Source organism: Mesocricetus auratus, unplaced genomic scaffold (assembly GCF_017639785.1).
Source record: "Mesocricetus auratus isolate SY011 unplaced genomic scaffold, BCM_Maur_2.0 Super-Scaffold_100019, whole genome shotgun sequence".
In the NCBI taxonomy this organism is placed as follows: Eukaryota; Metazoa; Chordata; class Mammalia; order Rodentia; family Cricetidae; genus Mesocricetus; species Mesocricetus auratus.
In genome coordinates this window covers 35,890,642-35,916,265 of record NW_024429200.1, presented here as the reverse complement: position 1 = coordinate 35,916,265, position 25,624 = coordinate 35,890,642, and the positions used below count along the sequence as shown (strand labels likewise).

At 41.4% G+C, this 25,624-nt stretch overlaps 1 protein-coding gene across 1 annotated transcript; it reads right to left on the bottom strand.

Moving 5' to 3' along the window:
- Positions 1-288: 288 nt before the first annotated feature.
- Positions 289-25,624, bottom strand: Samd9l (sterile alpha motif domain containing 9 like). The gene is given in 5 exon segments (XM_040728555.1): positions 289-1,716; positions 1,719-3,557; positions 3,560-5,357; positions 19,100-19,175; positions 25,428-25,624. Coding segments are annotated over 3 exon segments (4,737 nt in total). The 5' UTR covers positions 5,337-5,357; positions 19,100-19,175; positions 25,428-25,624; the 3' UTR covers positions 289-595.

The following is a 25,624-nucleotide window of genomic DNA, read 5'->3' as shown; positions in this document are numbered from 1 at the left end:
GAGAGAGAGAGAGAGAGAGAGAGAGAGAGAGAGAGAGAGAGAGAGAGAGAGCAAGCACGGGAGCATGTGCACACAGGTATCAGTGGTGACCAGAAAGGCGTTAGATCCCCTCATGCTCAACTTAGGTTGTTGTGAGCCACCTGATGTTGGTGGTAGGAACTGAACTCAGGTCCTCTGCTAGAGCAGCATGTGCTCTAAACTGCTGAGCTCTCTCTCCAGCACTACTTTCAAATATTCTTCTCAGTTAAATGTCTGGTTTCATAGTGAAGAAATAATTCAGAAAAGTGATTTAATTTACACAGACTTTATTGACCATTTAGAGTATTACTCATATAAACCAACTGGAACATCTTCATATATATATATATATATATATATATGAAGGCATATTTAGGATATGGAATGATTGATGTTGTTGTGGGTCAAGCTGTGGAATGGACATATTTCCCATCCTATGAAGTAGAAAAAGAATCAAACCGTGTTTATAGTTGAGCCAATAATGTCAAGCAAATGCTATGGACTAGAAAGAGTGACTACAATAATAGAAGTAAATTATAATAGATGTAAACTAACACCTATGAACTAATGTGCCTTCTTAGATTACTTTTATGCCATATGCCAGAGGGCCCTCAATAGAAAATCCTAGGTAAAAGGTTACTCTCTCAATGTTCCTTCCCCTCCTAAGTGGACCCGAATACACTGAAGTCACTGGTATTTTTATCCTTGCCTCTGTTCCGTATTCTACAGAGATTAGCTTGCCTTCAGCCTGACCATCCAGTAGGCGCAGGAGGTCTTTGACTTCCCGTTTTTCCCACACTACTCCACTCTGCCAGAAGGAATTTGAATTTTGTATTTCACTGACATAGCGCTCGATTTCAGCCTTGTGGACAAGACTGTTAAGCCCTTTCTTCTGCCCCAGGTAGAACAGTGTGCTTGGCTGCTTGGACCTGCACATGTGCTTGTATTGTCTCCTGAACGATCGATTTAGAGACGAGACGTACTTTTCTATGTGTTTGGAGTCTTGATCTAGCTCTTTGTGTTCTGGCCAGAATAGAAGGCAGGCCAAAAAATAGGGATCAGGATATGGATGACCGAGGCCCACGAGCTGCAAGACTTCTCGGAGCTTTGTTTTCAGTGTGTTAAATGGCAGGATGTAACTTGAACTGGGCTTTAAACAACTGAGAATAATGTTGGCCAAAATGAAATTCTGTGTCTCCTTTATCAGCCCCTTTGCCACTTGTTTAGTTAGAGCATGCCGTAACAAGAAGGCATAGTCTTTCACTATGTTTTCCATGTTGTTAGCCTCTTTGTGGTTTGGATTAAGATATTCGAGGAGTCCTGAAAATGTATCTGCTCTCCATGCCACTATGCGTCTCCTACAATTCTCCTCTTGTAGTAAGATGTTCTCTTTGCCCTGTAACAAATTGGTATCCAATCGGCAGAAAAGCCCTGCGTATTTCTTGAAAGACCTGCTGACTTTCTTAATTAGTGAGAGTTCTGTCATTTCTTTTGGCGTGTTCCTTGGTTTCAGAAGACCCATATAATCCAAAAAAAAATCAAAGCATCGCTTCAAATCTGACTGTAAATTCTGTAGGTGGGACGCAAATTTGCTGAGAACAGCACAATACTCATCTTTTGGATCTGTAGGGATGGCCCCCTTTCCAGATAAAAACTGCACCATAGCGTCTATCAATGTTTCATTTTCTTTATGGAAAGGGGTGTGAGCTGGAGAATCTGGATAGTGTCAAGACCTACTTCGATTTCACCAAAGAAGCCAGCTGTGTTGTATGTGTCATATCTTCTTTGGGACTTCTGTGGTGACCAGGCTTCCGTTTCATAGTCTTTACTATCAGTTTGCTGCTGAGACTCTTTGAATGCTTTGGCGGCCTTTTCAGCGATTTCTAGCAAATGTGTCAGATCATCCACACTAATAATTCTACAGTTCTCATTTTTGCCCAACCACTGTTTGATCTCACTTTTGTAAACTTGACCAAGTGTATCTGAAATGTAGGAATTCTTAGGAGCTTTTCTTTTGGCCAGATTTGCCCAGACCAGAGCAGTGCTAAAGTTCTTCTCTTTAATGTAGAAATGTCTTGCTAAAGCTTGACAAATGAATGCATTTTGTGGGAATCGAACACTTCCTGCAGTCAAGACGTTTACAGGGTCCTCATTGTGCAGTTCTTCAATTAACAGGGAAAACCGTGTATCTGTTTCTGCTCCATGTTCCTTGCGTTGTCTTATAAGCAGAAGAGTTTGCACGTCGTGCTTAAATTTGTCTTTTCCTATTCCAGAGTCATAGAATACATTCTCTTTTAGTATATTCAATGCGATTTGACACTTATCCATTCCGTAGCTCATTTCCAGTTCTTTTAAACAGTGGGTTGCAATTAGAGGGTGAATGATACGTATACCGTAATATCTCCCACATTCTAAAACTTCTGTTCTTATTACAAGTGTGGAATATGTTCCCATGTTGTCTTCTACACTTTCAGGTGTCTTCTTTTTACTTGTGTAAGTAAGTCCCAAAAATATTTCGCACTGTGAGACTGAAATGGTAGAATCTGTAACATAGGAGTTGAGCAAAGCCAGGTAGGAAATGAGCTGGGCTTTCCTGCTGTGAGTATCCAGGTCTTTCAGCGTATTTTTCACTACATTCTGTATGTAAGTTGGGTCAAAACTGCCTTTCAACATCATGAAGGAATAAAAATTTTCACAGTTCTTATGCTCCTTTTCAATTTCCTGTAGTTTGGCCTCAAAGGCTCTTTGTTCTTTGAGAGAAAGTTGGTATTTTAATGTAACACTATCTGCTAATTTTGCACTTGCATCTGGATTCTGAGACCTCATGCAGTTCAGGATTATTACTAATGTTTTCTCATATCTCAGACCCTGTTCTGTTATGAAGGAATTGATGTCATTCTTCAAAATTTGGGTGTTTTCTTGTTCTTCAAAATCATCCACAAGGAGAAGAACGGGGATGTAATCCTGGTGGCTGGTAGCCTTGTAGCTGATGAGCTTGCTTACTTGTTCTTTAATCTCTACAAAATCAGTTGCCTTGTTTTTCAATACAGCACATCGGAACTTCTTTTTTAGGTCCCAGAGAACATGCATAGCCAATGTAGTGCCTCCACAGCCTGGGTGATGGTACAGGTTGATGACTTTGGCAAATACTGGTTCAGGAGAGTCTGCACACTGTTGTATTAAAGTGGTAAGTTCTTCATAACCATCCCTTTTCACAAAAGCTGAAGAATAGTTCTCAGAAGAAAAGTAGAAGTTCCACCAGGATACTCTACCTCCTCGATAAAAGTGTTCTTCCCTCAATTTCTTAAATTTTAGGAATTCAGATTCATTTTTCTCTATGTCTGTGTCTTTACACTCATTTTCACAGAGGATTTCTAGTGCAGTCAGGGTATCTTCCTCCATTTTCTCCAGGATAACTGAGGAGGATCCACTGGAAGGCAAGAATCTTCTTGAAGACTGAATCACTGATTTCAGTTTAAGGATGGTATTGTTGACCTGTTGTATATTTAAAGTGGAAATGCTATGTTCTGCTAACTCCCTTTGATTTCCAGTCTTACTTGTAGTATATCACTCCACCGCTGGTAGATTTGTGAGTTGACACAGATACACAGCATGTTGTCCATTCCATTGAAAACTTGATAGAAAGCACAGAAAGTCTCAATGAGTGGATCCTTTTGGTTTTCTACTGGAGAAAGTAAGAGAAACACCACCAAAACCTTTCCTTTTACCATGATATTTTTGTCTGTGAGAAATGAGATCAGTCCCCTAACCCCAGAAGCTCTATCTCTCTGCCATAAATGTGGCTCTAGAGGTTGACACGAGTCATTCTGCAAGTCTAATCTTCCATTGCAGAAGATCCAGCTAGGCTGCTCATAAAGTTTCAGAGTAGAAATTTTCTCTTCCATGGTAGTGTTTTCTTCATAGTGACTGGGTAGATGAAGGTTTGCTATTCGGCTTTCCCTGTAAGCTTTGGCCACTCCCTTGATCTGAGAGTAAGGATCAAAATCCAGCACAGCAAACAATTTAATTTCCTTTAGGAAATCTAAGTGCTCTGTTTGATTTGGTGCACAGTTATTTGTTACAAGAATGTACCAGTCATAGTAAGACTTATCCAGTGAGCTTTGGTGTCTGGTCAAAAGTTTAGCTAGCTTTAGTCCCTCACTCTCTTTCTTAGTTACCATCCTCTGTTCTTCAGCCTCTTTTCTAGATGCTATCCATGTCTTTAAGTTCTCTAGAAACTTTCTGAACTCTCTATCCCGTTGGTTGACATTGGCCAGGATATTCTTAGAGCTAGGCCCTTCTCTCACAAACAAAGAATTTTCTTGGCTTTTTTTCCATGTTTTATCTGTGTAACTTTGCATCATAACGTAGAAATACTTTTCTTTACATATAGAATGTTTGGGAATAACATCTACTTCGATGACAAATCTATCAGATTGTGTATTGTTCTGCAGTAGGACTTCCACAAACCGTGGTTCCCGAATACATGCCCTAGCTTCTTTGATGTCACTGTCTTCAAAATACTTTTTGATCATTTCATTGAAGTGGTTAATAAAGACATCTTTACTGGGTACTTTCACACCAACAATTTCTCCATGTGGTTTGTCCTTAATTCCAAAATGTATAGTGCCATTGGTGCGTGAGTTCATACAAGCCGATGCAAATCGGAAGGCCTCATTGCTAAATTTCATCTTAATGTCCTCTTCTGTGGCTGTTTTTGTGTTTGTGAGAGCTTTAAATTCATGTATTGGGTCTATAAGATTGAGTGGTCCTGTTTCAGCAACTTGTAGAATAGAATGTTCTATGTAACGTCTGTCATCATGGAAAGAATCAAAAAGATATGGCATGCAAGACATGTGTTGTGGTTTGGGTTTATTACCTTCCTTGTCTTTAGTTAATGCATCACTTAAGGCATTTTCTTTCAGAAGACTTGGTTCTTGTTCATTATTCTGTCCCATCTCTCTGAGATCATAACCATTGTTGGATGCAATTGATTTTTCTTCCTCATTTTGGGTCTTTTTTTGGTGTTCTTTTATCAAGAGTTTTTTATTTAATTGTCTGGAATCTTGATTGTCACCTTCAGGGGAATTATCCAACTTGTTATATGCACGTTTGATCAGAAGTGCTGGACCCCGTGGTAACCCCATTTCTCTAAGATCCTTTTCAGTTAATTCCTGAAGAACCATCCCTGTCACTTCTTCATTGAGTAGAATTTGAGCATACTTCTCATCAATGCTAAGATCTTCAGTGATCCATTTTTTTACATGTTCTTTGGTCCAGTCTTTGATCAATTTAGGTGGAGTTACTTGTTCATTCATGTCAAAGCTTCAAATTTGTTCCTTGAATAAAGTAATACAAGAATATTTTAGTATTATATTTTATTGTTGAAATCCCATAGCCAATTCCAACATTCTCCAAATTATTTATACATATATTATTATTTTTTAAGAATAGCTTAAAACTGCTTGGTAGTCATTTCTAATTATTGTGCAAGTCACAGGCCATTGCAACTTGAATCTGAAGTTAGCAGTACTGCTAGCTATGTAACATCCCTTTTTGTCTTTGTTCCCTTTCTGTTTTAGACTTATCTGTGTAGAATCTGAGATGTTGTAATTTAAAACTAGAGTCTACAGTAACAGAATCACTTTTCATAGAACATTTTAGTTAATATATAGATATATGAATAGTCACAAAAATATCAACTTCAAATTGATCAGCAAATGGGACAATGACCTGAATAGGTCAGGGTAACTTTAAACATAAAGAGCAATGTGGAGGTTTCATAGTGCCTGCTCTCAAATTATACTTCAGAGCCAAGTGACATAAGCAATATGGGCTTAGCATGAGAACAAATTCACAAACCTTTGGAATACACCAGAGGATCCATAAATAAGTCCTACAGCCACAGTAATCTAAATTTCCACACAATTGTCAAAAGGACTTGTTGGAAAAAGACAACCTCACCAATAAACGCCTCTGAGAAAACTGAATATTCACACAAAGAAGGTGAGTATTTCTAACTCACAATATGCAATGCAAAAAGAATCAAAAGCCTTAATGGAAGAACTGAAACTGACTGAGGAAAACATAGATAAGATATTGTAAGATTTAGGCATGTAGCAGATTTGACAGAAATGAAGGTGTTCTAAAGAGATACCCATGTCTCTCAATTTTACTATCAGACTATTGAAATACAGGACCCCAAAGAAATGGAGATTTCCCTTCAGGAATCTCATGCTGGGAGAAGGAAATGTCCTCAGCTTGAGAGACCTTGAAAGCAAGTTGCATAATTCAAAGAAATTGTCAGAGCACCTTACAGACTGAGACTCAAGCCCAGACAGTGATGGGTCAGTGGTGAGTGGGATCACACCTTGCCTGCTTACAGATGTAAATCCTTGGCCTTCTCTTGTAAATTTAACCTCACTTTAGGACCCTGATGCAAGATAATATGGCTACATTGAATGAATTTTATTTTTCTGCTTTTTACCTCTTTGTCTCTTCTAACTGGCTTATTAAGGACCTGACTTGGGGCACAGGCTGTGATACCCAAGTTTGATAAAGGGCATAAGCAAAAGTTTTCTCCGAAAGGACTCCAGTGGCACACAAAATAATCCTAATAATTTACAGATGGGATGATATGAAATTTAAAATCTCCTGCATAGTTAAGGAAACAAAAATCAGAGGAAAGGGACAGTTGTTAGCAACTATATATCAGACCTGGGATTGATATCCAGAATACATGAATACCTTTAAAAATACCAAAAGAAACAATCCAGTCAGTAAATGGGCCAATGAGCTGAATAGAGAATTTTCAAAAGAAGAAATTTGTGGCCAAAAAAAAAAAATGAAAAAGAATTGTCAACATCCTCAGGCACCAGGGGAATACAAATTGAAACTGCTTTGGTATTCAATCTCACCACATTTACACTGGCTATCACTGAGGAAACAAATGACTACAGATACTGGCCAGGGTGTGGGGAAAGAGGAACCCTTTTCTACTGCTGGGGGGGGATGAAAACTGGTATAGCCAATGTGGAAATCAGTTTATGAAGAAAGTAAAGACAGTTTCCATTCTAGCCCCCTAGGTGATCAGAGGACTCATCACACAGGTATCTTCACATGTTGTTTATTGTTGCACTACGACAATGGCTAAGAAATGAGGCCAGCCTAGATATACGTCCATAGGTGAACAGATAAGAAATGCGGTGCACATCTACAAATGTATTTTATTTAGTGGTAAAGAAAAAAATCATTGCATTTACAGGAAAGTGGATGGAACTGTTAGTGATGTAACCTAGGCTCAGAAAGACAAATTCCACATTTTCTCTCATATGAGGAACTTAGATTTTAATTTCTATGAGGTGTGTCTGTGTGCATGAGATTGTGTGTGTATGTGTGTGTGTGTTTGTTTTTCTGTATATGTCTGTGAGTGTGCATTTGTATGAAACTGGAAAGGGGAAGATAAGAGGGAAATGAGAGGAGAGCTAGGTAGATAACAAAACAGGGATGTTATAGAATTCATGGGATATGAAAGTCTAGAGAGGGCTAGCAGGGGTGTTGGGGACTGCTAGAACCTTGAACAAAATGGAGTCTGTCAACCGTTTCTTGGCCTTCTGCCTACGTGACTACGAGCACACATGCCCTTGAGACAAAGGAAAAGGCTAACCATAAAAGTTAAATTTACACAGGGCAGCCCACCTGCCTAGCCAGGGGAAGTACCCTTACAGAGTAATTGTCTTTGTTAACAAAAGATTAAAGTGTTCTGTTGAATACTTCCTACCCCTCCCTATTTCCTGCACCTGACTTACGCTGACAAGCATTTGTGGAATGCGACTGATGACTGATGGAAAATTGCAACTTTGTCTTTACCCTATTTGGTGTATATTTGAGTTGAGACTTGATTGACATGCTTGTACCACCCCCTGAGGTCCTTCCTCTATAAGTTCCAGCGCGCCCCAAAAATAAAGGCTCTTGATCAGTGAACGTTGTCTTGAGCCTGATTACATTAACCTCTTGAAGTTCACTTTCCAGATCGGATCTGCTCGTGAAGGCCCACCAAATTAGTAGCGACCCTCATCACCTCACCCCCGCGGGTCGGGGGTCCCTTCCCGAGGGTTGCACAGGGGGTTGAAGAAGACTAGCAGCAGTGGGACAAGAATGGTCAGGGAGACTACTGGGGTGGGAAAATAAACAAAACAAAGAGTATGAAAAAAGCTAATTTAACAGAACTGATTTTAAAGATATTTAAGGAATGCCTGTTTAAATTATTAATGTATGAACTACTAGTTATAAAGACTAACAAAATATAAATTTAGACTAACTGTTTTTTGCATTTCTTGCAAAAGCTTTCTTGGAGCCTCTTCTCAAAGACTCACAGGGGAACTAGAGGAGAAAAACTGAGGCTTGAGAGTACAGGGCTGGATGGAACAAGGAAGGAAATACACTAATGATGGGCGGGACATTTATCAGAATGATGGCCATATGCCATAACCTTGCAGCTACCAGGGAGCTTCCACTGGCCTTGTTCAATTTTTCCTGATTGTCTTGATGTCTTTGAATGTTCTTATTTTCTTTTGGCTTCAATCTGAGGTCATGAACAGTCCCGAGCTAATCAAGGACTAAGAGTAATAGACACAATGAAACCTATAAATGTATTTAGATTATCAACTCTGTTATTTGGGAATGCAGTCAGGGGTGGTCTCAGAAGTTCTACCAAAAACAGTGTATGCGTTGTCCTCTGAGACCGGTGGTTGCCTCCTCTTATTTATCAAATATGAAATTGATGAGTATCTATTATGTATGAGGCATGATGTTCAAGAAAATTAGTGGTAACACAAACCAATGTGAAGTTCTTTCATGATACTCATACTCCATTTAATAAAATTAAAAATATTAATCACACAAGTTACCCAAGCACACTAAAAAATGTTTATGGCAATAGTTGTGATAGGTATGACACAGGAAGGGACATTGGACTCAGAAGTGTGAGGAGGGTGCACAATATTAGGAGACAAATGTGAGCCAGGCTTACATATAAGGTTAAAGGGACGGAGAATGGGAAAGATGTCTTGGCAGGAAAAGTATGAGAACCAGAAGGGAAGGAAGACACCAAAGAAACAATGAACCTCTTAACACAGCAGGACCGATGCACATACAAACTCACAGAAACTGTGGCTCAGATGAAAAATTATTTCTCTCTAATGAAGTCTCACTAAGTATACAAATCACTGTCAGTGGCAGGTCCCATGCCTATCAATAGATAGCAGCACAAAATGAACTCAATGGTGTCTTTGCCTCATAATATCTTGTCAGGGCATTATTACTTTTTTTTAACCTTAGAGGCTCTTTGTATCTATATATGCTTCTTATGCTTTTCCTTTGGCAAATTTCCTTCTCTTTGTTTGTTTCATCCTATTGCAGTTTGTTTTTGTATTATCTTATTTTATTATCTTTCTGTAGAAAGAGTGTGACTAGGATGGAGCTAATGAGTGGAGGATCTTGGAGCAGTTGTGGGAGGGGAAACAATAATCAGAATATAGCATATGAAAGAAAATTTCAATACAAGAAACTTTGAGAAAAAAAGAGATAAAGTGGGTCACAGCATGTTAATAAAAGGAACAATTCTTTGAGAGGATATAATATTGTAAACATTTATGCACTGAATATTGAGATTTATAATCACATGAGATAAATATTAAAATGTAAAAAAGTCTCTTAAATCCTGACACAGTTGTAGCAAGCAGCTGGTGTGCTCACAGCTACAGTGCTTCCATACTTCACAATGATCCGAGGCTAAGGGCTAAGGATGAAAATAAAGACAAAGACAGCAGCTCATTCTTACAAGGAGAATGGCATTTATTTTTTTTACAAGAGTGGAGCCTTATATACCAAAGGCAGGCATGGGAGAAAAACACCAAGGTCAGAAGCCAACCTTCCCAGGGCCCTCCAGCAAAGGGTGGGCCAAAAACAGGAATTAGCTTTTAGACAATAAACAGGAACTTGCATGCAGGCCTTACTGGGAGGAGGGGATGAGAAGTGTTTTGCTAAGAGCCCCTAGTAACAAGCAGTCAACAGACCCCCATGGGAGAATGGTGCAACACACAGTAATGATTAGGATGATAATTTGAATGTAATTGCCCTCATAAACTTACAGGGAGTGGCATTATTAGGTTTGTGACTTTGTTGGAGTAGGTATACCCTTGTTGGAGGAAGTATGTTACTGTGGGGGCAGGCTTTGAGATTTCCTATGCTCACAATGCCACTCAGTGTCTCAATCAACTTCCTGTTGCCTGCAAGATGTAAGACTCTCAGCTACTTCTCTAGCACCATGTCTGCCTATATGACACCACGCTCCACACCATGATAATAATGGACTGAAACTCTGAAACTGTAAGCTGCATCCTCAAATGTTTTTCTTTGTAAGAGTTTCCATGGTTATATTTTCTCTTCAAAGCAATAGAAAGTCTTATGAAGACAGAAGTTGGTACCAGGAATTGGGTATTGCTGTGATAGGTCTGGCCATGCTTTTGTTCGGGGAATTTGGTCTTTGGTACTTTGGGTTAGGAAAGCAGTGGGATGCTTTAAGCACTCCTTAATGGGTCATTCTAGTAGGAGCATGGAAGGCAGAGGTGCTAAGAGTTATTTGAACTGTTGGAGGCTAACTCTAGAGGTTTCAGAGAAGAATTTTAGTGTGTTGGGGTACCCCGAATTGAGGAGGGGTCCCCAAGCTGGATTCGTCACCCCAAGAATCAAGAGTCCATGCGCCAATTGATGCAACACGCAAGAGGCTTTAATTAGGCATCTGCAGATGGGCCTCTCGGTCAGCTTTTAGACCGATTGGCCCCGAGGTTCAGTTACAATCAGCTTTTAAAGACAAAAACCACAAGCTTTTGGGAGGGGTCCCTATCTCGTGACGGGGGTAGGGGTACGTAACTCCCGACCCAGGGAAGTAGATGTCTTCCTGACCTACATGTTGTAAATTCCTCAAACCTTGGCATGAGTTAATTATCTCTCCCTAAGTAAATAGTGTTATCTCCTTGTTTCCCACTAGTCTTGTTTGCCCATCTCTGACGCCCTGGTCAGTTCTTCACAGATGGTTGGCAGCCCGGAATTGGCCTTTTGTGGATTTACAGCCCTTCTGCAATTAAGGTTGCTAAACCATACATTCCATTCTGTGGTATGGCCGGTTCCTGGGATGGGGTCCTTTGTTCACTTCCCAAGTTCTCTAGTGGGGTGCCCTCCCTGTTTAAGCTTATATTTTATTTCTATAAATTCGGGGTCTTTCAAGTGTGTGGTCTGGAGATCATTCTTGTGATAGTTTGGTGAAGAAAAAAGCTGCCTTTTACCCTTTTCCAAAGAGTCTTCCTGAGGCTACAGTGAAGAGTTTTTAGATTAATTCCATGGACAGGGGAAATCTTAAAACAGCCTAGTATGACTTCATCTACTAGTTACTGGTATTCATGCTTTGTAGGAGGAAGTCTGTATGCCGCCATTAAACATGTGACTTACTAGAGGCGCATACAGATGAGGTAATAAAAGGGCGGTTTACCACACCGCTAACCACACCCACTTTAGGCAGGACTAAAGACGTATTTACGGCTGGACGTAAAGACGTATACGTACGTAGGCGGTGAACTACGTCACTAGCCAGGCCCACTTTTGGGCATGGCTAGGGGGCCTTACGGGGGAAGGCATAAAAGACAGCACACAGGAAGTCTCGGTCTCTTTTCCCGGAGTTCGGCTTCCGGTTCGGCAGCGAGAAATCTACTTGGCTCATCTGGGTTACTTGTTTGGTATCTTGTGAGTAATTTCTATAATAAATACTTAGTTTTACTTTCAGTAATTGTGTCGATTATCGTTACAGTGTCCTTTGGAGCCACAATGCTTATAAATATTTATAATGAAAAGTTGCAATATGAGCAGAGTAAAATACAAAGTGTAAGTTTAGAGGAGAAAAGGAGCACCAGAAAGTGGAATGGAGGCGAGCCCAGGGTTCAAGGAGATAAATACATTGAATAATGAAATATATGGAGTGGAGACCTCAGGGCAAGATCCCACCCAGCTAAATTTCCAACTTGTAAAAAGGAACTAAAGAAAAGTTTAGGGCTGGGTGCAGTGAGACACACCTTTCATTCCAGCACTGGGAAAGCAGAGGCTGACAGATCTATGAGTTTGAGGCCAGCCTGGTCTACAGAGCAAGTTTTTGGATAACCAAGCTTGGGCAGTGAAGGAAAGAAAGTTGGTGAAAATGTAATTGAATGAGGGACCATGTTTTAGCCTCAGTAAGCAGCAGAACTTGGCAGATTCAGTCACATGGTTATGGCTTTAGAGTAGGATAGAAGGCACAGGTTATGAATTTGCCTCTGTGCCTAAGTGAGTCACCAAGACCTGGCATATGTCAGGGTGTCCCTGAATGGAGGCCTAGTAGAGAGGCCACTGTGGGAAGCTGTGCAGTTGAAGCCTTGATTGCCTTGGAGAACCCAAGATGTCAGAGATGCCACAGCCATGGGATACCTTTGAAGGAGAGCTGCTGACAGGGAATAGAATAAACCCAAGAGAAAGAAATGTGTTTCAGTCAACAAAACTGAATTAAGTTGGAGATCTGAAGAGTTTTATGACATCAGATACAAAGATGCAGCTTTTGGAGTTTCTCCAGAGGGTTTTTGCTTTCAATGTTACTTATGCTCCCTTTCCTATGATTTGGAATGGTATTGTATATCCTGTGCCATTACATGTTGGAAGTATGTGATCTGCTTTTTGACTTTGATTTTTACAGGTGATTACAGTTTTGATTTAATTTTTATAGGTGATTACAGTTCAGAGACTACAGAATTCTCAGATGAGATTTCAAACTTTAAAAAATTATTGAGACTGTGATAGACTATGGGGACTTTTTAAGTTGGACTAAACGAATTTTGCATTAAGATACTATTACAAGCTTATGGGAACAGGGAGTGGAATGTGGTGGTTTGCAAATAATTGGTTGGGGAGTGGCAATGTTAAGGAGGTGTGTCTTTTTTGGAGTGGGTATGGCCTTGTTGGAGGAAGTGTATCACTGTGGGAGTGGGCTTTGAGGTTTGTTAAGCTCGGGATACCAATATCTCAGTCAACTTCCTGTTGCCTGAAAGAAGTAGACTAAGAGCTACTCCTCTAGTACTACATATGCATTCATGCCACCATGCTCCCTGCCATGATGATAATGGACTGAAGCTCTGAAACTGCAGGCCACCACCTCAACTAAGAGTTTTCCTTTATAAGAATTGCTGTGGTCATGGTGTCTCTTCAGAGAAATAGAAACCCCAAGACAGTAAGTGCTGGTTAATTTTTTTTGTCAACTTGACACAAGTTAGGGTCATGCGAGAAGAAGGAACCGCAACTGAAAAACTGTTTCCATCAGACTGGCCTATAGGCAAGTGTGTCGGGTGTTTTTGTGATTAGTGATTGATGTGGGAAGGCCCAGCCCACTGTGGGTGGTACCACCCTTGGATGGATGGCCTAAGTTGTACAAAATAGGCTGCCTAAGTTGCGGGGAGTAAGCCGGAAAGCAATGCTCTTCCGTGGCGTTTGCATCACTTGATGACTCCAGGTTCCTCTCTTGCTTAAGTTCCTGCCTTGGTGTCCCCAAATGATGGTCTGTGACTTTGATTCTAGGCTTCCCTCAGTGAGGGGTTATATGATTGGGATGTATAAGACAAAGAAGCCCATTCTTCCCCAATTTATTTTTGTCATGGTCTATTTTAGGAGAACAAAAAGCAAAACCAAACATGACCCATCGGCCCACTTTTACATTTAGATAGCTCTTCTAAAATGATAAACTTCAGAGCTAAATTACACTTTAGATCAACTGTGTTCAACTGGTGTCTACAGAAAGTTCTACCCACAGACAGAGAAAACACATTCTTCTCAGCAGTATATAAAACCTTCTCTACAACCATTTTGCACCCTCAGCTACAAACCATCCTTATTCTTTTCTTGATATGCTCCCATTCCTCTTTATGAGCTGGGAATATTTATTCTGTCCTATTGTATGTTGAAGAATATAACTCCCTGACCCTATTTGATAGCACTCACAGCTAAATTATTGCCTAGAGTCTTAGATCCTTTGAAATTTTTGGAAGTATAAAGTTCTGAGGACTTCTGAGATTTGCACACATTTGCATTATGAGATGACTATGAGCATATGGGGGTCAGGGATGGGATGTTATGATTTGAATCTGAAATGTCTCCTACAGTTCTATGTGTTTGCATATGAGCCCTAGCTTGTGGCACTGTTTTGGGAGGTTGTAGACTGTTCTGGGCATGGGGCCTAGCTGGCAGGTATATGGCCATAGTTGGGGAGCTAGAGGTTATAGACAGCCTCCCCAAGGTCCTCTTATCCTGGTCTGCTGACATGTGAGCGGGTCATACAGAAAATTCTCATCATCATGCTTTCTCTGCTATGAAACTGTGAACTAAGGTTAAATACCCTCCAACCCCTCCCTTGTCAGGTTGGTTGCAGTGGTGATAAAAGTAACCATGCAAACTGCAGACCTATGGGGAACAAGAAAACAAAACAAGACAAGGCTGTCTACTCTCCTCACTCTTATTCTGTTACGATAATGTCTTATTGATTCTTTGGGAATTTCACCCCATTGCCACTCATCTCCCAGTCCTTCCATGTCTGCCCTTTAGCCTCTTAGCATCCCCCGAAGGGATAACTTAAAAAGAAATAATAGAACCCAAACTAAAAAGCACAAATAAGATATTAATTAAGCAGACAAATTGTAAAAGAAAAACAAAAAACCCCAAACCAAACAAATTAAAAAAACAAAAATACAAACATGAGCAGCAAAAACCCCTTTGTTCCTTCTTCTTTCCTGACTTTCCATGGCCTCTTCATTCCTCACAGTGGCCTTGGAAGCTGCTGAATACCATGCAGTCTACACTTTTGTCCAAAAGGCTTCGCTGCAAATTTTCATTGTGTAATGTGTTATTGGTCTCATTAAAGGCTTCTGGTTTCTCATCCTGAGTGAGGTTACCCAGATCCAGAAAGACAAATATGATATGTACTCATTCATAAGTGATTATTAGACATAAAGCAAAGGACAACCATCCTACTGGTCACAACCTAGATAACAAAGAGGACCCTAAGGAAGACAGACATGGATCTGCCTAGGAAGGGGAATGAAAACAAGACCTCTTGAGTAAACTGGGAGTGTGGCTTGTTGGGGGTAGGGTGGAAAGAGAGAGAGGGGAGAAAGGAGGGCAGTGTGGAAAAATGTATAGCTCAATATAAAAACAAAAGTCTTCTGGCTTCTTGTACACCATCAATCCTAGACCTTCACTGAAGCTCCTTCCAGATAGCCTGCTGTTGCCCTGAGTCATTGAGTTTCTGTGCTATGGTTCTACAGGACCAGTGACTTCACAAGCTCTAGTGGGCCACAGATGGTATAGATATTGGGGAGTGCCAACTCAAAGCCCTGAATGTGTGCCTGGTTGGTAGCCAAACTGGTCAGTGCAGGCCTCTGGTACCACTCCTCTCATGTGAGGGCTGAGCCAGTTCTCCCACACCCATGGTCAGGAGTGGGATCAGCTCTCTACTGAGGGGGGGAGGCTCTCCCTGGGACAGTGAGGGGTGGGGCCAGCTCAGCATGGCCATTGTACCTCAACACAAGGTCTAACACATGGTTAGGGCCCTGTGGTAACATGGGCGGTGCACATCAAGACTGAGACCAGCTGCAACAGGACCACAGACAGACAGGGCTATCGATAGCTGATTGGCCTGGATGCTTCCCAGGTAGCAGCATCTTAGATCCTAAGCAGCCACTTGGTCTTCAATGGTAAGAGAAGCCACATACATCAGCACAGACCCTGCCTGCAGTCGGTCCAAGATGGGCTTTGGCAGTAACCCAGGCACAGTTTACAGTATGGTTTCAGGTGGCAGCACAGGCCACACAGATTGGCATAATCCTGGCAACAGCATGTCTTTTGGACCCAAACATGGCCACAGGTGGCAGTCTAAAACCCAGGCGTCCATGTGGCCTCTGGTGGCAGCACAGGGGTAATGTAGGCCATGAATATCTACACAGATTCTGGCTGTGGTAGGACCATGGGCCCCAACATTGCCCTTGGCAGCAGCCCAGACATGGATGTCACTATGGCCTTGGGTGGCACCACAGGCTACTCAGATTGGCATCACTGGTTAGTAGGGTGGCCCTCAGACACCAACATGGGCTCAGGTGGTGGCCCACACCCTTGGAATCTGTATTGCCTTTGGTGGTTAACAGGAGCCATGAACATCAACATGGGCTACAGATGGGGCAGGGCCATGGAACCAGACATGGCCCCGGGAAGCAGCACAGGTCCAGAAAGTCATCACCATGGCCCAGAGTGGCAAACTGGCTGCCCATATCCGCTTCTTCTTCATGATGACTTTCTCCTCTTCAGATCTGCTCTCTCCACAGGACTCTCTCTCTCTCTGTGTCTGTCTGTCTCTGTCTCTGTCTCTCTCTGTCTCCCTCTGTCTCTATCTTTCTCTCTCTGTCTCTGTATCTCCTTCTCTGTCTCTGTCTCTCTCTGTTTTTCCTCTGTCTCCCTCTGTCTGTCTCTCTGTCTCTCGCACTCCACTATATATTTTCTTACCATACTAGTGTCCAGCTACTCGGGTGCTGGGCAGACCCATGGTGTTTCCTGATCACCCAAGGCAGGTGGCCTCAGGAGGGTGCGTTCACTCTCCTCACTCCTATTCACTATGGAGGACCTATCTAAACATGAAAACATTTGATTTAGATATTCTATGTCTGTCACATAATAAAGAAGAATGAATGGGACCAGGAGCTGTTCGTGATTCATGAAGTGGCTCTTTGGTGCCTATTCCCTATGATGGAATGCCTTGTTCAGTCTTGATGCAAGTATGGGTGGGTGGGGGATCTCTGTCCTTCCTCAGTTTGATGTGCTATGCTTTGTTGATTCCCATCTGACTGGATATGGAGGAGAAGTGGAGGAAAAGAGGGTAGGGAAATGGAAAAAGATGAGGGGAGGGAGGAGAAACTGTGGTTGGTATATAAAATAAATTTTGAAAATTTATGAAAAAAATATAACAACAAAGTTGTGGTTTTTCCCCAATTTGTAAAGACTTGCATTTCTGAAAATTTTAATGTGTAATAAAACCATGGGGGAAATAAATAAATAAAAAGGATAAAAGTTAAATACACAATACACATTTCTATATACACACATTTTTTTTTGGTTTTACGAGACAGGGTTTCTCTGTATTGTTTTGGAGGCTGTCGGTCCAGCCTGGCCTCGAACTCACAGAGATCTGCCTGCCTCTGCCTCCCGAGTGCTGGGATTAAAGGCGTGCGCCACCACCGCCCGGCTTATATACACACATTTAATGTGGCAGTAATCATAACAGAAAGGTTAACAGATAAGCTGAGATATCCAATGTCTTACAAATGGATAAAAAATACTGTCTTAATAAGGGTGTCTTTTAATGTGAAGAGACCCATGACCATGGCAATTCTTATAAAGGAAAATATTCAGTTTTCCAATTCGGGGTTTACTCCATTATTGCCATGGCATGACATGGTGGCATGCAGGCAGACACAGTGCTGGAGAAGGAGCTGAGGGTTCTTCATGTTCACCCACAGGCAACAGGAAGTGAACTAAAACACTGGATGTAGTTTGAGCATAAGAACCATCAAAGCCTGCCCCCAGAGAGACAGACACAGAGACACACTTCTTCCAACAAGGCCATACTTACCAATAATGCCACTTCCTATGAGCTTATGGAGGCCACATATTTTCAAACTACCACAAATATTTTATATATATATATTGATATTATATATGATAGTAAAATATGCAGTCACAAGCAAAATTATGTCATTCTCAAAAATGAATGGAATTGGAGATGGTCAAGTTAAGCATAGTTGAGTCAGAAATACCAAGGAGGAAAGGCACAGTGGGGAAAAGCTGCTCACCTCACGTCAGCCAGGAAGCAGACAGGGAGAGGGAAGCAGAGGGGAGAGTCTGGTAGATTAAACAAACTCTTCAGGGTATGCCTCTACTAACAGTCTTCCTGTAACTAGGCCACTTCCTTTAGTTTCTACCACCTGCCAATAAAACTATCAAACCACAAATCTATCAGTGGATTAATCCATGTGTGAGGTAAGAGTCTGAATGATCCACTCCCTTTTCAATATGCAGCATTTCTGTACATTACCGGGACCAAGCACATGAGCCTTCAGGGGATATTTTACATCCAAACCACAACACACAAAAACCATCATAAATCCCAAGAGAATTTTGCTGAGGGAAAAAGCCAACTTCTAAATGTCACAATCTGTACACTTCTACTTACAGGTATTCTTGAAATGGCAAGGCCATAATAATGGACAGCAGATTAGGAGCTACTGGAGTTAGGGAGAGATGGAGTATGAGGAGTGAGCACAGCTAGAAAGACCCACAAGAGGGATGTCTGTGTGTCAGTGCTTGTGTTTTGAATGTACAAATGTCAATGCAATGTTGTACTGTACTGTTGAAAGACTTTACCAGTAGGAACCTTGATAAAAAAGTATATAGACTATATGACTATTTCTTAAAACTACATGCAGATAGATGCTGGTGATTGCAAATGAAGTTGAATTTAAAAACAATGTAAAATTAGAAAGGCATGCATTAGAGAGAAAACATTTATAATTAAACAGTAATGAAGATATTAAGTACATAAACTTGAAAGAAACAGTAGCAACAATGTCTGTGGAGTTACAAGCTTAAATGCTTTCATAAAAGTAAAAGAATCACTGATAACTTGGTGAGTTTAAAGTGCAACACAGTAAACTTAAACAGGGAAGAAGGAGGGGAGAAAATAGACTCAAAAGAATAAATTTAAAGAGAAAAGAGGAAAACACAATCACAATGGAGGTACCTAGCAAAGCCCCAAAGTGGTACTCAAGAATAAAAGGTGATAAAATTGACAGGCATGTGGAAAATTGAAGAACTCACCGGATACTACAACAAAAATTAAGTGACTCAGAGGATATTACAACCAACTTTATGTGGATAAACTTTGAAAAGTGAGATGAAATATGTAACTTACCAACACTGGAGAATCAGGGAAAGGAGTCCCACTGCCCAGTGTGGGTCCTAAATCACAGAGGTCACTGATGCTCCCACTGTAGAGACAAGAAACAAGACTAAAGAACTAAGAAAGTATAACACCATTTCTAACAGGTCTTAATAATAAAACCCCAGAGTCAGATATTAGGGAATGAAAGTGGAAAGATCAGAGAAGCAGAGCAGAGCAATCACTAGAGCTCTTACCTCTATGAAATCCTCAGATTGAAAAGAGAGCAAGCTCCTGTCTCCTCCTGCCTATAGTCCTCTCTCCGCCTAGTCATCTCCCTTCCTGTCTGTACAGACCTCCAGACCTCTATGGTTAACTCGTGGCTAGCTCTGCCCTCTGATCTTCAGGAAAGCTTTATTTGTTGTACAAACAAGATATCACCACAGGAAAGCGTATACTTTTGAAGTTATGTAGCCGATGACAGCTGGCATGACGGCAGCAAGCTAAAATTCTGGGAATAGAGAGGTGAACTAGGGAAATTTCCTGATTCTGGTTTGGAGTAGGACAAGATAGGACTAGTTGGAGGATGACTAACCAGTGGGCTTTTGACAGCTGCCTGAATGCAATAGATCAGAATATACAGCAGTTCTGAAATCTTAACCCTTTGCAGACATTCAAAATTAAATTGCATGGATGTAACAACACATGCCAAACAGAATAGCTGACATTAAAAACCCATAAGCCCAATTATTGGTGAAAGCTGAGAGTGAATGGAGCTTTTGAGAGGTGCTGGTGGGGATGCAAATTATTTCAGTTAGTCTGAAAAATGATTTGAATGCTTTTATCAACAGAGATAACTCTTACACATACCAGAGGGAGGCAACTAAGGCACTGACACAGAGAACACATTGTATGGATGCCTTTCCATGAAGTTCAAGGACAGACAGAGTTAATTTATGGCAGTCATTTCTGCTTAAGGGTGTGCTTCCTTAAATGGGAACAAGTACTCTGAATGTGGGGAGTTGCATAAATGAAGGTATAGAGAAACATCAGAACTGTGTCATGGAGAGAAGCTCTTGTCATATAAATCACACTGCATTTAAAAAGCCACCAATCCTCTAAAATACACAATGGAGTAAACAGATGACTAAAATAAAGTGAAGGCTGCAGAGAAACAAGACAGTCATGTGCTCTAAAATCGAGGATGATGACTAGTTCAAGTCTAGGTATTCAAGTCTTGAAATTATATCTAATGCTTTAGTATTTCTACATCAGCTTTCAGGACTAGCTTTGACATGCTATTCCACTCACAATTCATTCTGAGTATTGTTTTCCTTAACTTCTCTGAAACTTCATATCAACGTTATCTACTCTGTGGATGTAGCTCATTGGTAGACCTGGGGTTAGCGTTCTAGCACATGAAACAAACACCAACTGAAGAAAGGTGTCTACCCTCACCATTAATAAGACTCAGCAGACAAAAGTGCAAACACCTGCTTGGTGCCAGCTTCCAATCTGAATACTACATTTCATCCACGTTTGTGTGTTTTTTCAGACAGCAGACTTGCTTTTAGCATATTTTCTAAGCTATCTCACATGGTATGTTTGTTCTTTCTCTCCACCCTGTAGCGTGTGCGTGCCTGTGTGTGTGTGTGTGTTTTCTTTTCTCTCCTTTTTTTGGAAATTGGTATGATGCTTTCTCAGAAAATAGGTAATCCATCTACCTCATGACCAAGCTGTATCACCCTTGGGCATATACCCAAAGGATACACACTCATACCACAAAGACATTTGCTCAACCATGTTTGTAGCAGCATTATTTGTAATAGCTAAAACCTGGAAACAACCTAGATGCCCAGCAACTGAAGAAAGGGTAAAGAAAATGTGGTACATTTACATAATGGGTCCATTGAGTGTAAAAAACCACGACTTCTCGAAATTTGCAGGCAAAAGGATGGAACTAAATAAAATCACCTTGAGCGAGGAAACCCAGACACAGAAAGACAAACATGTCTCATACATGTGCTTTCTTTTGGGGATGGAAGTGAATAGAAAGATTAATGTCCCACTTGAAGACTTTGAAGTGGAATAAGCCTTCTAAATAATCAAACTGATTTCAGTGAAGATGACTCTTATGCCATGAATTTAAATTTCTAGTTTATAAATGGAGTCTACACCACCAGCATATAATTGTTTCACTAACAATTTTAGTCAGCTTAAAAAATAATGGATTTTTATTATGGCATTTAAATTTTTTTTACTTATTTGCTTTAAATTTGTGTGCGAGCATCCCTGTGTGTGTGTGTGTGTGTGTGTGTGTGTGTGTGTATGTGTGTGTGTATGCATGCACTTGTATGATTTAAGACACTGGGAGTCCTGCTCTATTACAATCTACTTTTTCCCTCAAAGTGAGGTTTTCTTATTCAGACTTTCGCTAGAAACCATCTACAACCAACAGTCTCCCAGTCTCCACCTCACGGCGTACTTGGGTTATAGGCAGGTGACTACTCCTGGACTTTTGAAAATCAAGTTTAGGATTCTGACTCAATTTCTCATACTTGCACACACAGCAAATGCTGTCCTTCCCCACTGAGTCATATTAGGACACTTTTATGTATTCTGTTGCACTTTAAATTTCTAAAAACGGACAGAAAAATGTTGTATTTATGTCTTGTAGGCTTATTTAACCCATAGCTCTCTGGCTGCACAAAGACAGTTATAAATATCATCCAAACCATAGTTATAAACTTACTTAAAACATTATGCACATGCACGTGGGTGTATGCCTCGGTGTGTGTGTGTGTGTGTGTGTGTGTGTGTGTGTGTGTGTGTGCTTTATTTTGTAGGTGGAGGGCATGGTTTTCAAATATGAACTTTGTGTATGACAACCTGTCACAATTTCCAAAAGTTGGATTCTCCTGCATCATGCAAGGGACTGCAGCAAAAAACTTGCTGATACACCCCCAATAACATCTCAATGCTAGTGCACATCATCCATAAGAACAGCTCAGTAGCAAAGTTCCTAAAGTTATACTGCAAATGACCATGCTTTCTCTGCCAGAGGCCTGCTCAATGCCATCACCTTCCGTGTTAGAGGGCCTTGTAATAATGTATCACTTGATTGGCCTTGTTTTAAGGCAACATTCTTTCTGCCTTTTCTTTCCCGACAGACATGCACAATTCATTATGTATCCTGTTTCAAAGGTAAACTTCCTAAGTACAAATGAATCCAGTAAACGAATAGTACAACAGATAGGTACACTATTGTCTATTCCTTCATAACATTTCAGTACTAAAGGACACCAGGCATCGGATATACGACCCTCTCTGTGCACAGTAGCCCAACTTGGCCTGGTCTAACTTGCCAGCACTTGTACCATCATAGTTTTCTAATACTGCTCGATTAACAAATTATAAAGCAAAAAGATCTTAAGAGCATCAATTTCCACATCTTTTGTCTACATCATCGTGGATGACAATCTTCTGGACGCAATAGAAATGACCCAGGCGTGGTACAAGGGCTGTGTCAATGACAAAGAGCTGCCATCTCCAGTTTGTCACTGCTGCCTCCTGTCCAAGGGATCTGACTCGTGGACGCGGAGAAAGGGGCAGGAAATGACAGTGTGGTTACTGGTTTTGCAACTGTCTAACACCAGCTCTCACTGACCACTAGTTACTCCCATACATAAGCACAGCCTCATACACTCCCGTGTAACTGTCCAGCTCTGAGCCTTAGCTATTACCTGCTTTTGCTCCCCCGTCCAGCCCACCTCTGCTGCCTACTCACTACCGAGACACAGAGTGAGCACATGACGGTCATTCAGCTGCCTGGTATGCCAGGCTCCTCGGTACAAGTCCAGGGTTCTTGTGCCACATCTTATCAGGACAACTGGAGTCTCCCTAACTTTATCAGTGAAAACCTTCCACACACATGTGGTCCCCACCCCTCTGGGTGTAATAGTGTAAAAATACATGGGGGAGTCGTGAGTTAGGTGACTTATGTGCACCTGCCCTGCATGCCATAAACATATTAGAATATAAGGCTGAGTCCTCCTATCAGGGTTGGAGGTATGGAGAGCTGGGCTGAAGTATTCGGTTGAGGAAGTAAGCAGATAAATTGTAAAGGGCGAATTGTCAGTGTTCTCACTCCTAGCATATGCAACTGAACACGCTTCATTTTCTACAGTCCAGAGCAGTGGTTCTCCACCATGCTAATGCTATGATCCTTTAACACAGTTCCTCATGCTATGGTGACCCACAACCATAAAATTATTGTCATTGCCACTTCACAACTGTAATTGTTCTACTGTTATGAATAGTGATGTAAATATCTGTTTTCTGATGATCTTAGACAACCTCTGTGAAAAGGTCATTTGAGCCCTGCAAAGGGGTGAGAATGACCGTTCTAAATTCTACATAGAGTCTTGATAGTTCTTCCTTCAGTCAATCCTTTAAATCTGCTGAAGAGGCCCCTTGCAGAATGTACTGGAGGGGATAAAACTTTTCTGTACTTCACCGTTTTAATGATTTTTTTAGACTGTCCTGTGTTTCTAAAAGGATTGCAGAAACCCTTAAAGGTTCTGCAGGATCACACATATATAAAATCCCTTAGGAAAAAAGAGCAGGAGGAAGGCTAATTAGAATGCTAAAAAGTGGTGTGTCTGCAAAAAGACAAACATAGTATGTACTCACTCATAAATAGATTTTAGATATGGATCATGGGAGTGCCAGCCTACGATCACACTGCCAGAGAGTCTGTAAAACAAGGAGGACCCTAAGAGAGATATGCATGGTACCCTAGAGAAGGGGAATGGGACAGGATCTCCGGAGCACATAGGGAGAATGTGGAGGAGGGGAGAGGGAGCTGGGAAAAAGGGAGGGGGAGAAGAAGAGAGGAGAGGAGGACTTGGGGGATCAGGAATGTTGGGTCAGCGAAGAACAGAGCAGAACAGGAAGAGAGATAGCATACTAAAGGGAGCCGTCTTAGGTTTGAGGAAAGATCTGGTACTAGTGAGATTTCCAGAGATCTGGAAGGATGACACCAACTGGCAATCTAAGCAATAGATTAAAGGCTATCTTAAATGCCCTTCCCCAATAATGAGATTGGTGACTACTTTACATGCCATCTAGTGCCTGATGGAAGCAGAGGCAGACACCCACAGCTAAACTGTGAACTGAACCCAGTTACAGAGAGGGAAGAGTGATGAGCAAAGGGGTCAAGACCAGGCTGGTGAAACCCACAGAAACTGCTGACCTGAACAAGGGGGAGCTCATGGATCCTATACTGAGGGCTGAGAGGCTAGCATGTGACTTATCCAGACACCTAAATTTGGGTGTTAGTGAGGAGGTCTTGGCAATCTTTGGGGCCTCTGGTATTAGATTAGTATTTATCCGTGGCACATGAATGGTCTTTGGGAGCCCATTCCACATGGAGGGATGCTCTCTCAGCCTAGACACATGGTGGAGGGCCTAAGCCCTGCCCTGGATGACATGACAGACTCTGGAGATCCCCCATGGAGGGCCTCACCGTCCCTGGGGAGTGAAGTGGGGAATGGGTGGGGGCTGGAGGCATTGGAGGGAGCTGGGGAGGAAGGGAGGGAGAGGGAGCTGGGATTGACATGTGAAACAAGTTTGTTTCTAATTTAAATTTAAAATTTTTTTTATAGAAAAAAAGTGGTGTATCTGTCCCCCAGGGTTACTTCTGAGCTCACACAACATAATTAAGGAACAGAATTTATGTGACTGAACACACAGACACACTTATGAATTGTAGGGCTGACTGTGTGTTTGTCCGCCTTTCTGAAGGAGGTCTTCACTCAGCAACACATTCCCCTTGAATGACATCATCAGTTACTTGGGGGAATCAGACCTGAGCCTCTGATTCTCAGTGGGAAAATAAACAGCCATGATTCCAAACTTACTAGAGGAAGCTCTAGCAGGCAGTCAGTCCCTTTCTGCCTCTCCCAGACGGACCTGACTTCCCATTAATATCCCAGAGGCTGTCAAGGACTCTGCTTCTAACCTGACTGTTCCTCAGAGTGATGGGTGGGCTGTGCCTTTGAACGATGCAAACATTAAAATGTTTAGTTTTTACTTCCTGAAGATGCTGCTTTCCTTCAGGGGATATTAACAGAGGTGTCCCTACCTGTCAACTGCATCTTGAATAGGATGCTATGGCTAGTATAAAGCAGATTCTTTCACAACACCACAGAGTCCAGAAGACCTAGGCTCAGGATAGTATTGCTTTTGTGTTGAAGTATATTCAGACTTTCTAACCACAAAGTACATTTCTGCATGTTCAATAAACGGTTTCTGTAGACACTAGCAATAACAACAATAATAGGAGAGATTTTGTACTCACCCAAACTTTCAGATATCTTCTATGTTTAAAAAAAAAGGGCGAACTGTGCGGTTTGGTGAAAAAAATGTCTGTTGTCAGTATTTTCTTTGTCTTGAGATGTCAGAGAAAAATAACTTCATTTAGTCTTGATGCAAGTTTAAATAGTCACTCTTCTACTTTGATACCAGCTCAAACCGGCTGAGAAACATCAGGGTGTG